Source organism: Typopeltis vanoorti, chromosome 10, assembly GCF_054136105.1.
Source record: "Typopeltis vanoorti isolate ZY-2024b chromosome 10, IOZ_Tvanoo_1.0, whole genome shotgun sequence".
NCBI classification, from domain to species: domain Eukaryota; kingdom Metazoa; phylum Arthropoda; class Arachnida; order Uropygi; family Thelyphonidae; genus Typopeltis; species Typopeltis vanoorti.
The window spans coordinates 58,814,473-58,827,610 of NC_143558.1; the positions used below are offsets into that span (position 1 = coordinate 58,814,473).

At 36.0% G+C, this 13,138-nt stretch overlaps 1 protein-coding gene across 1 annotated transcript in view; it reads left to right on the forward strand.

Moving 5' to 3' along the window:
- Agxt (Alanine-glyoxylate aminotransferase) overlaps positions 1–13,138 on the forward strand; it is a 137,986-nt gene that overhangs the window by 94,604 nt on the left and 30,244 nt on the right. The window contains exon 6 of the mRNA XM_090399160.1: positions 5,752–5,911. Coding sequence (XP_090255286.1) covers positions 5,752–5,911 — 160 coding nt within the window. The remainder of the gene's footprint in view (positions 1–5,751; positions 5,912–13,138) is intronic.

Genomic DNA, 13,138 nt, shown 5'->3' on the forward strand with positions numbered 1-13,138 from the left:
TGAGAAGATTTTATTGGATTAATCCAGAGGGATTACAAAAAAGAGTAGAAGGTGAGAGTAGAAAATCCAGAGGAAGTTATGTAAGAGTGTGGTGAAGAGTGGGGGAGGGTATGAGGAGTAGATATTTTACATGGAGAATCAGCAAATAGACGCATTATTGGAATATGTTGTTAATACAGAGAGTGTTAAAGATTTTCAGATTCAGTATGATAAATATGTTGTTAGTTGAATGAACCTCCCACAATGAGTTTGTTGACTTAATGGAGTGTGTAATAATGATAATAAATTAGTAATAATCTCCATTCAATAATTTTCCTCCTATGTAGTCTATCACTTGAGTACTGAGGCTAACAAGTTCTAGGGCAGTTTTGACTGAATTAATCCACCAAGTTTTTGGTCTTCCTGTGGATCTTCCTTTTCCTGCTTTCTTGGCATCAAATGCTGTTGATAACTCTCCCGTTTTTCTCTGGGTTTCCTCTCCCATTGTATCCAAGTAACCAAACCACCTCAAGATTAGCCATCATACATTCTTGAATGCTAATAACATCAAGTTCTTTTCTAATACCTTGATTTTTAATATGATTCTATCACTGATGCCATTTGTTCATGCCAATGATTTTTCTGAAAACTCTAATATCTATAGTAAACTGTTTTATTTCTAACCTATCTCTCAGATCCATAAGTAAAACTGTCTGGAACACTTTTTTGTATACTGCCAGTTTAGCATTTTGGTTAATTTCATTCTTACTCCATATTCAACTAGTTCTTCACTATACCAGTTTTGCTTATTTTGTTGTCAATTTCTGAATTTAGTTTCCTCTCTTCACTGAAAATTCTGAAAAATGTCAGCCTAAATAACTGAAATATTTTACTAGTGCTATAGGTTCTCCATTGAGAATGCAGTTGCATTTTTTCTGTTCCTATTTTCATAATTTTGGTACTTTTTATTACTAATTTTAATGCCAAAATTTTTGAGAGCTGTTATTTAATTTAGTTAATGAATCATGGAGACTTTCACTAGATTTATATAGGAGTACATCATCTGCATAAAGCAGAGCTAAGTTTATTATCTTTAATTCAGATATCAGGTTTGATGGCATTCTTGCATAATGAGATGATGAATAAGAGTAGAGAAAGAGAAGGTACCCTTGTCTTACATCTGATTTTACATGATACTACCTTTCTATACTTTCATTGATGCTGACATAAAACTTAAATATAGGCTAATCATTGCTCTTTATTCTGTTCTGTTCACCCATATTAGTGTTCTTTCAGAACAGATATTCAATTGTCACCTTGTAATATGGTTTTTTTTTCAGGTCTACAAAACTTAGAGATTCATGTTATATTCCAGTTCTCAACTTTTTGTCTCAAAGTAAAAATTGGATCATCCATTGCCACGCAACATCCAAAATACTTGAGCAAGGAATGTTAGAGCAAATGTCAGTTGACTTTCAAAGTCCTGCAGGTACAACTCCTGTGTCAGGATTATCTTAAGGGTAGAAATGCAGAATCTTCTGTAAAATTTTTCAGACAGTTGTGTAAGGCACATCTATGTGTCTTAATGAAGCACATGCACTGCAGCAGTAGCAACTTAATTCACTTGTGAACTGTGATTGGTTTGCATCCTCTGCCAAGTCTAACTCCCAACAATCCCATTTCTTCAAAATGACTCATCATTTGTCGCAGAGCACATGGAGATAGTGGACTTCGTTGACATTTGTTTAGGCTATGAAATTTTCAGAGTGCAGCAACAGCATTGTAATTGTTTAGGTAGTACAGTTTTATGAGCAAAGCACATTGGGACAAGGCTAGTGCCATCATTGTGGATAGTATTAACAACCAGAATGAAGGGGAAAAATCCTCTGTTCATAAACCTCTGTTTTAACCCTTCCTGACACCTGTCGAGTTGCACAATATTCAAATTCCAATATCGCTTCTGCATGATGCACAATGTATTCCTGTAAAGATTCACAGCATTTGGATCATTGTATGGTGGCACTCTATAAGGCCTTAAACAGGGATATTTTAATTTTGATCACCCTGCTGCTGTAACTGCATGATTTGTGGACATGAATATCACCACACTTGATTAGCCTCCATAGAGCCTTGATTCAAACCTACTGAACATCTTTGGGATGAAATGGAGCATTGGGTGAGGCCAAGGGACATCTGCCCCACAAGTCCAGGACCTCAATTACATGCTTACAGGAAGAATGGTTCAAAATTCCCATTGATCATTGTTGTATGCTTGTGGAAAGTATGCCTCGTAGGATTTCTGCAGTCATCTCACTAAAAGGAGATCCTACTTATTAAGGTGGGTGCCGTGTCTTTTTGTTTCTCACACTCTAGTGTCCATTGACTCTTTCCAAGCAGTGTATGTTGAAGAAAAGTCTTTTCATTGTCTTGGACAATAGTTGGACACCATCAGAACTTTAATTCATTGTGTGTTCACATCTTTTGTTCTATAGATACAATACATTGCTTTTACAAGAGTAAATAAATGCATCAAATCTGCATTTCTGTCAGATGGTTTTGATAGTTATCTCATGGATAAAATAAGAAACAGGCACTTACTGTATTTTTTCTCTGCCTCCCCCAAAAGATATCTTGAGATCTCTGTTTCTTAAATTGAAAATGCCTCAGAGAAGATAGCTAGATTTCTGTAAACTTATCAGTCACCTCACATTCTCCTAAAGGTAAGTTGGATCCGTTTTCCTAAGTGACAAAGGCCATATATGCTACTTTGCTCAGATTGCCTCTCTTAGGAAGGATGGTGTTTGCTTGTTTTTTTTTTTTTTATATGTAAACCTCACTCATTAAAGATTGTCAGTCCACAGTTCCATAAATTAAAAAACCAAGAAATCATGTTCTTAGTTTAATCCATTATCCAAGTATAAGGAAACAATGTTTGCATGTGAAGTAACTTCACGACAGGACTACTTTGTATATAGAGGCTAATAACTTCATCAATTGTCTTAGTATTTCTGAATGCAAAGTACACACCCTTTATAATGCTATGCATTGCCAAACTCAGAAGAAATAGCAAATTTGTAGTAATGCAAAAGTCATATATTTCCCATATATTATTATTATTACGGTCAACTCCAAGGAGGAAATCCCTAGACACTATATCTAGAACTATTCAACATTTGTGGAGTATTTATCATACTTTGCTTTGAACTCATTCACAGTCATGGCACCCACAACAGAATCTGGCAACCTATTCTGCTCATTCACTACTCACCAAGCAGAAAACCTATTTCTAAACACCCTTGCTAGCTGCACTTTTACTCAGTTTCCATGGATGGCCCTAGTTCTCCCAACAACACACACACACACCTGTTCTGAAAAATTTCATCTGAATTAATCTTTAAAAATTCTTCAGTAATTTGTATGTCTCAATCATATCACCCCTTTTTCACCTATCAACCAGTTTCTATAACCCTCAAATCTTGAACCTGTTCTCATAAGGTTCATTCCACAGACCTTCTATCATCTTGGTCACTCGCCTCTGGATCCTCTCCACCTCCTCCTCATCACCAAGAAACCCTGGCACCCAGATCTGCATGCAATAGTCAAAATGGGGGTCTTATCAAGGCTCGATAAAGAGAAACAATAACCTGCTTGGCTCTGCTTATCAAAGTATTTTTCAGTAACCAAGTGATCTGATGAGCTGCTTTTGCCACTTTTGCTATGTGACCCCCCCACTAAACTTGAATTTCCTATCCACTAACACCCCCAAGTCTCTGGCTTCGTCAGTTTACTGGAGTACAGTTCCACCAATGTGGTATACAGCTGGTAATCTTTTCAGCCCAAAATGCATAACCTTACACTTTGCAGCATTAAACAGACATCCATTTTCCTTTGCCCAGACTACCAATCTATCCAAATCATCCTGCAAAATTTTGACGTCATCTGTATTAATTATTGCTCTACCCAACTTTGCATCATTAGCAAAGTACAAGTAGTCAGTGTCAATTATTATTATTATTAAAATACTCTGGATTAGAGATAGATGTTGAAAGTTTTTTTCACTTGCTTATACTGTAAAGTAAGGATTCCAAGAAATTATATTCTTGGTTTAATCCTTTATCCAAATGTAAGCAAACAATATTTGTGCTTGAAATAACTTCATGACTGGGCTACTTGTATATAGAGACTGATGAATAGCATTATACACATAAGGGTGGGTGTGTGCTTTGCAACTGAAAAAACTTTCAACATCTATCTCTGATCAAGAGTATTTTATGATAAGATGTGACACCTATTAACTACTTGTATATGAGAAATATATGATTTCTGCATTACTTCAACCTTGGTATCTCTTCCAGGTCTAGCTCCCACTGATAACATTTATTAATCCTTGTTGTTGGGATTGCGTACTTCTTGGGGAGTATAGTGATTCAACTCAATGGTAGGTTTTTGCCTGTGACTGGGTGAAACCACTTAAGTTTCCTGTCATGTCAAGAGTAATGAGTTTAGTAGTGATCCTTTATGGTCACTCATTCAGAGTTTTTGAAGAGGTATTTCTGCACTTAAGCATACCTCAATAAAGATCAAAACTGGTCTGGATAGTGGCCCTTCCCCATAATGCGTAGCATTGTACACATCTGAAAGGGCTTGCTTTGCATTATGGGATACTAAAACAATTGATGTGAAGTCATTAGTCTCTATTATTTCAAGTAGTCTCTGGTCTTGAAGTTACTTCACACACACAAAGATTGTTTGTTTAAACTTGAATAAAGGATTAAACCAAGAATATAATTTCTTGGCATCTTTAATTTATAGTATAACCAAGTGGAAAAACTTTCAACAAATATCAGTCTAATGTTAGTATTAGTCACTTTGCATGGGTTAAAGATTAGATAATTTGGAAATTCTACTCTAGAGAATAAACATGGAACTTAGTCACTTTATGCCTTCACTAGCAAGGGTGGTTCTCTCCCACTGGGAAATTTTGAATTTAGGAAACTCAAATTCTACCTGAATCACTTAGAAAAAGCATCAAGATTACATTTGAAAATAAGTCTGACAAATCATGTCTTGTTCACTGTACCATTCACAAAATTTAACAGAACAAAACCAGAAAAGTCCTCCACAGAAGCTGATGCCGGCCTGGTTGGCCAAGTGGTTAGCATATCCGCTCTCCAGCCAAAAGACTGCGGGTTCGAATTCCACCATGGGCATGGATGTTTGTGATTGTCTGTGAAAATACTAGTGGTGTTAGGCAGTAGAATGCATTGGTGTAGATGACGATAGTAGCTGTAGTTGATGAAGACTGGGAGTTGTAGAGTAGGTGTCTTCCCTCAATTAGTCTTTGGACTCCTTGGAGGTGTCACGTAATAATAATAATAATTGAAGGAGAGAACTATGAATTTCTACTCCACTAAGCTTTGGTAGATGACTAAAGGAGTTCTAACACAAAATGTTCTGAAAGAAATTTTAAATTAAAAAAGTATTAAATATGTGAAACACAATTGCATTATTTTTTGCTGAGTTTCTAAAACTTATTTAGAAGAAATCTAATGTTTAGTTGTTTTTTTTAAAAAAAAAAAAAAGGGAAAGGAGGTGGACAAGGTGTTTCCTTGATCATATATTAATAATCTTTAATAAAATGATGCAATAGTGGCTGATTTTCATAAGTAAGAAATTCAAATGATATTTAGAAAGTTTAATTACTATCTTTTTTAAAAATGCTTTTGTGCAAAACCTAATTTTTTCTGCTTTATTTTGTATAATTTTTCACAGAAAATAGCACAAGTTTGAGTTTAGACTTGTTTGATCAGTATGAATATATGGAGAAAACAGAACAGTTTAGATTTACACCCCCAACCCATGCACTGCAATCATTTCACCAAGCTCTTCTTGAGCTAGCTACGGAAGGTGGCATAGAAGGAAGGGCAAGCAGGTAAATAAGCATATTAATGGAACACCTAGTTTTTAAACTTCTCTCTGCTTTTATATAGTTGGATGTGTTTTTGAATATTTAATCTTAAGTTGTGCAGATAAGGGATCTGACCTTGTTGCTTGGATCATTAACAGCAGATTTTTAGCATGAAGTTAAAATAAAGGAAGGAGTTAATAAAAGCAGACCATATTTTTTTCTGTCTGTAATAATTAATGTTCAATGACATTATTCAGTGGATATTCTTTTTCCCTGTAATAATGTCTTTGGACTGTATTATATGATATTATTATTGTTATTATTATTTGATGGTTTCACCATGCTCAGGACTCATTATCAGAGGTAATCACAAACATATTTTTGTCTGTTAGTTACACATGTTCTGGACAATTTGCCTGTTTTTGGGCTAACAAAACCTCATATGTCAGACTCATCATGGACTTGAACACTAATCATGGGATTCTTTGGGATATAGGGGGTATCTGGCATAAGACATCGTAATTTGTAAATGAAACAAATAAGGTTTTTTAAGATGTCTTCAATTTCATAATCCTAAGTGTTGTAGTTTTAATCTTACATATGCTTGCACTTAAAAGATAGTGACTGTTAAGCATGCTATTGCAATCAGATTGAATTTTCTCAGTGTTCTCTTAGTTCTTTCATTGATGGTGGTTTGAGATTCTCACAATGAAATAGTTAACTAGTTTTCAGTTAATGAAATGGTCAATTTTTCACTGTCGTATGTCTTTCTTATTTCTTAAATTATTATTATTATTATTATACAAGACCCCCAAAGAGTCAAAGACCCATCTAGGTGGTCCTATTAAAAAACACATAGCTCATCATACCGTGCTTTAAACACACTCAAATTCTCTGCAGACACCACATTCTCAGGCGAGGCATTCCAATCATTCACAACTCTGCACGAAAAAAACCTGCCTCTCACTCCCCTACTCACACCCTCTTTATACAGTTTCCAGGGATGACCTCTGGTTCTTCCACTATTTCCCGTAGAACCTTTCCAGCATTGATCATATAACAACCCCTTAATAACTTGTAGGTTTCTATCATATCTCCCCTCTTCCTCCTATCCACCAGACTCTGCAAGTTGCATCTTCTCAATCTTTCCTCATACTTGACATTCCAGAGGTCAGAAACTATAGTCAATCGCCTTTGGACCCTTTCCAACATCTCTTCATTATTCTGAAAACCAGGTGACCAAATCTGGGCACAATAGTCCATGTGTGGCCTAATCAAAGATTTATACAATGGAACAAGAATCTCCCTACTTCTACAAGTCAGTGTCCTCTGCATCATTCCCAGAAGTCTTTGTGTTGTCTTCACAATTTTGGCTATGTGTCCCCTAGATTTCAGATCCTTATTCACTATCACCCCCCAGATCTCTTATTTCCTCCACCTCTAACAATATATCCTCACCAAGCATAAATTCTGAATCCCATTTTTGTGTTCAAAATTTTAAAACCATACATTTTGCAACATTGAGCTCGTATCCCCCATTCCCATGCCCGATCACTCAATTTATTCAAGTCTTCTTGTAAGGCCACAACATCTTCTCTACTCTTCATGGTTTGTCCCAACTTTGCATCATCTGCAAATAACTGAATATCTCCATCCAAATCTTCACCAATATCATTAATATACAAGTTAAACCGCAATGGCCCTAAAACAGACCCCTGAGGCACACCACTAGTAACTTTCCTTTTCCTGGATATTGCTCCCCCATACACAACTTGTTGATACCTATCCGATAGCCACTCTCCAATCCAATGCGCTAATCTAATATCCAACCCATCCACTCCCGTTTGACAATCAACTTACCATGCAGTAATCTATCAAAAGCCTTTGCAAAATCTAAGTATATTACTTCTCGTGGAAAGGCTTAGACGTTGGTTATGCATTTTACTAAATAGCTTAAGGAAATTACAACGTATACTAGGATATACATTAAGTATATTACTGTGTATCCTTCTCCTCTGTCCATGGAAGCAGTCACCTTATTGTAATAAGTAAGTAGATTACTAAAACATGACCTCCCTTTAGTAAATCCATGCTGTCCATGAAAGATAATACCACTGTTGTCAACCCAATTCTGAATCCTAGTTCTCACAAACTTCTCCATTCAGATAGGCCTATAGTTTGATGCTTGAGTTCGATCACCTCCTTTATGAAGTGGCACAATCTTGTCCTCCTTCCACTTCTTAGGAACTTGACCCAGTGCAAGACTCATATGTCAAGGCCAGTGTCAACTCCCTGGTACATTCCTTCAGAATACATGGTGATATATTATCAAGTCTCACAGCCCTATTTACATCTAGTTTGCTCAACTCCCCCATACACCTCTTGTTCACTTACAGTCAGTCTCTCTTCCCCATCATCAACTGCTCTCGATCTCTTCACGAAGTCACATTCACAAGATTGAAAGACCTTTATGAATTGCTTATTAAGTATCTCCATCATGCCTTCTGCAACAACTGTCTTTATACCATTTTCTAAAATCAATGTCATCCTTCCATAATCATTCATTTGCTGGCTACATATCGAAAGAACTCATTAGGATTCTTTTTGGCTTCATTAGCTAACCACTGTTCACCTACCAAGTCACTGCTTTGCCTGGTCTTTGTGGTCCTCATGGAATTGGTTATTTCTACTTCTCTTATGCTGCCTCCATAATGTCCTTTTTCTCTGTATCACATGCTTAATCTCTTTATTCATCCATTTCACACCTACCTTATTTAATGTTTCTCACCCTTGGAATGCATTTAGACATTGCATCTACTAGATAGTTTTTGAAAATCCTCCAAACTGCATTAATCTCTTTTCCAGCTAATTCCTCATTCCATGCTACACCTGCAGGCTGTCTCTTGAGCTGTTCATAATCACCCCCTCCCTTGTAGTTCCACATATACCATTTTCTTATCGAGGTCCTCACACTGCTGGCAACGACTGCCTAATAAAGACTCTCACCAATTGGTGGATGATTTGACACCTCATTTATAATTACATCCTCTGATGAGATGACCAAATCCAAGACCCTCAATCCTTGCATGCCCTCTGTTACATACTGTCTGAGGTAGTTATCCCTCAAAAACTCAAGAAACTCATTTTCTTTACTTCCAGTTGCTATCCATCATTCCAATCTATATTGCCATAATTAAAATTGCCCATTATGATCACTCTTTTCTTATTTGCTTGGCTAATTTGATTATACATGTCCTGGTCTATAACAACATCCAATCAGTATTTGATTCCATTCATCTCTATCTCACACCATACTGCCTCAAAATCACTGGCACTATTTCCCTCTTGCATGGACATAACTCTTTCTCTATCATCAGTAGCACCCCCCCCCTCCCTTTTTACCCCTTCTATCCTCATGAAACACATCATATCCTTCCATCCAATTCTATGTATATGTACAGTATATATTTATGCATGTAGATATGCATGTTGATATTATTCCTCTGTGTTTTAATTCAGATTAACATTTTTCTGGTTCATGTCAAAGTTTCTGAAACAAAAAAACTACATAGACACAGGAATCCAAATGAATAATTTACTAACTGAAATTAATTATTTACAGCTAATGTTTTACTAGCTCAAGATAGTGTTATTAGAGTCACTTTAACAATACACAGTCAATAAAGTCAGGGAATGAAATGACCTCATGTACAAGGATCACATGCATGGAGGGTGACATTGGCACTCTTCGTGGCAATTTCTATTATCAATGCTTACGGGCAGATGGGGGCTGTGCACCAAATTCAAAGCATGCCATCAGTTTGGTTGCAGTGAACAAGGTTTCTATAGAATGTATGCTGCTTCCAGGAACAGTCTCTCCAATTTAAACTGGAATTTATGAAGTAGTCTGGCTTTCTTCCATCTGATAAAGTGGTCTTCCTCTAAGGCATTGTTTCTCAAAGTGTGGTATGTGTACCCCTGGGGGTATGTGAAAGGTCTTAGGGGATATGTGGCATTTTTTTTGGCTATGCATCATTAATGCATGGAATCATTATTAAGAAAAAAAGAATTATTTTAAACATATATATTTCTCAATAAATTATATATTATGTATGAAGTCTCCTACTCAAATTGTGATAACTGCTTCATTTGAATAGTTTGCAAATTTGCAGGCGATCATTCGTGAATCTTCGTTCAGCTTCATATAGGAACGTACATTGAGCCTGCAACAATGCAAAGAGCATAGGATAGCGACTGATAAAAATGTAATTATATGAATCATTAGTAGATGTAATTAAGAAAATTAAGCAGATATTAATCAGTGCTTCATTATTTGATCATATTATAAATTTGTTGTTAGTTAAAATAACGATTAATAGCTTTGTACTACTTTTACAGTGATATAATTGCTTTAATAATGTATGGAAGTTATAATACCTATAATAAATATTATGATTTTTGATGCTTCCAAATTCTTAAGTATGGATCATTGGTTAAAGACTGGATTTATAAAACACACTAAAGTGAGCAATATAGCAGATACAAGTAACTGTAAGCAACAAGAAAACATTGACATCGTATCTGGATCAAAGGAAATTAATAAGGGTGTGTCATCTGACACTCTAAAGAACCAACTAGGAAGAAGATGAAAAAACTTTGTAAGTACAATATGAATTGCTTGAAATGTGGATTTTCATGGATGGGAAATAAAGAGGAACCTATTCCATTATGTGTCATTTGTGGTGAAACTTTAAAAAATGAAAGCATGAAACCATCTAATTTAAGGCGCCATTTTGAATCGACATTTGAAGGACAGATCTGTAGAATTGTTTTCAAAATAAACTAAAAAATTTAAAAGAATCTCAAAAAATGATGTTGATCGTATCAGGAGGTGAAAATATGAAGGCTTTAGAAGCTTCATATCATGTGTTGCTATTAATAGCAAAAAGTGGTGCAGTGAAAACACTTTGTGAAACTTTGGTCAAGCCTGCAACAAAAATAATAGCAGAAATTATGATCAGAGATAATGCAAAAAGGTCTTTTGATCAGATTTGCCTTTCAAATAGTACTGTTCATTGAAGAATCACTGAAATTATAAAAATTATAAAACAGTTCATTGAAATTATAAAACAAATTGCTATCCGATATACGTAAGAGTTGTTATTATACGTTGTAGGTCGATGAATCCACCAACATTACAAATTTTGCAAATCTAGTGTTCGTTAGGTATGAAAAAAATCAAAAACTTCATGATGACCTTTTATTTTACCAACCCTTGCCAGAACATACAACAGGAGAAAAAATATTCAATAATATAAATAAATTTATGCATCAAAACAAGCTTAAGGGGTGCTTAAGGGTCAAAGCTGTATAACTGAGAGGAGACCTCCACATAGCCTTTAAAGGAATGCGGAGAACCGACCAGGGCTTCTGACCTAATGTCCAATCCTCACCTTCTCGTGGTGCACCCTGTTGGGTATCTACTTTGATACTGAACGAACGAGGATGGGCTGGCAATTTGGGATTTAGCCGACCAAATTGTATTCTTATTGGTTAAACCAAAATAAAAAATGATGGTACAACATGACAAAATTTCATGCCGGCTGGGGCGTCGCCCGGTTAAACAAGGCCCCCGTTGTTTTCGCCAGGGAACCAGGGCGAACAGCGAAAAGTCAGCTACTGGAACAAATCTGAAAACAAACCCCAACTCAACATCACCAGAGTTAAAGATCGGTACTATCAACGTAAGAAGCCTGAATGGCAAAGAAATGGAGCTAGCTGAGGAATTAGATAAGTACCAGATCGACATAATAGGGGTGACTGAAACAAAAAAGACCAAAACTGGTGAGATCTTTCTGAGCAATAAATACAAAATGTTATATTCAGGCAATAACAATCAAGGAAAAGAAGGAGTAGCCATAGTATTCAACACAAAATACGAGGCTAATCTTCTTGAATGGCAGTCAGTCTCAAGTAGAGTAATGTGGGCAAATATGAGAATGGGGAACTGGACAATGAGACTTATTTGTGCCTATGGTCCCACAGAAGGTTCTACTAAGGTAGAAGTGGAGGAATTTTTTGAGGCTTTAGAAAAAGCAACTGACACAATGAAAAAGGAAAAGTTGGTCCTTGTTGGGGATCTAAATAGTAGAGTAGGAAATGATTGTGAGACATACAAAAATATTTTGGGAAAATTTGGAGAAAAGAGCAAAGCTAATAATAATGGCAAATATCTGTTGGATTTCTGCTCAGGACATGGACTGGTTATTACTAACACCATGTTCCAACATAAAAATGTGCACAAATTCACATGGAGAGAAGAGGCTAGGAATAAGAAAAGTCTCATTGACTATGTTATTGTTGATAGTGATGTTTTCTCCCTGGTGCAGGACACCAGAGTGTACAGAGGATTTGAAATTGGAAGTGATCACTATTTAGTCTTGAGCAGGATAAAATTGAATTTCATATTGAAAAGAATAACATGTAAGAAAGTTTTAAAGCGAATAAAAGTTGAGCAGCTCTCAGATGTAAACTGTAGACTAAAATACAGAAATATTATTGAAAAGAAAATGAAAGAGTTTGAGAACAGGAATCAAACCTTGGAGATTCAGTGGCAAACTCTGAAGGAAACATTGATTGATTCTGCCAGAGAGGCATGTGGTGAGGTTGTGTGCAAAGATAAAAAAATCAGAACTCCCTGGTGGACACAGGAAGTTAAAGAGGCAGTGAAGGAAAAGAAGAAAGCATATCAAAAGTTCCTGGCAAATAAGTCAGCTTTTACTCTTACAGAATACAGAGACAAATGTAAGAAAGCTAAACAGTGTGTAAAACTAGCTAAACAAAAGTCATGGGAGGACTTTGGCAAGAATATAGAAAATAAATATCAAGAAGGTGGCAAAATATTCTGGAGGTTGTTGAAGAAGCTTAGGAATGGAGGAAAGAGTGCTGTGAAAGGAATTAGAGATGATAAAGGTGAAATGAAAACAGGAGAAAAAGATATCCTTGAAGTATGGAGTAATTACTTTGAAAAACTGCTAAATGAAACAAGCAGTGATGACAGCACAGTGATAAAAAACACTGACCAGGCATGCAGTCAGGAATACATATCTATACTTGAAGTAGAAAAAGCCATCAAAGGCTTGAAATGTGGAAAGGCAGCAGGAGTAGATGATATTCGACCAGAAATGCTGAAGTATGGTGGTATAAGAGTCTTACAGTGGTTGCACTGCATAGTTCAGAAAGCCTGGACAG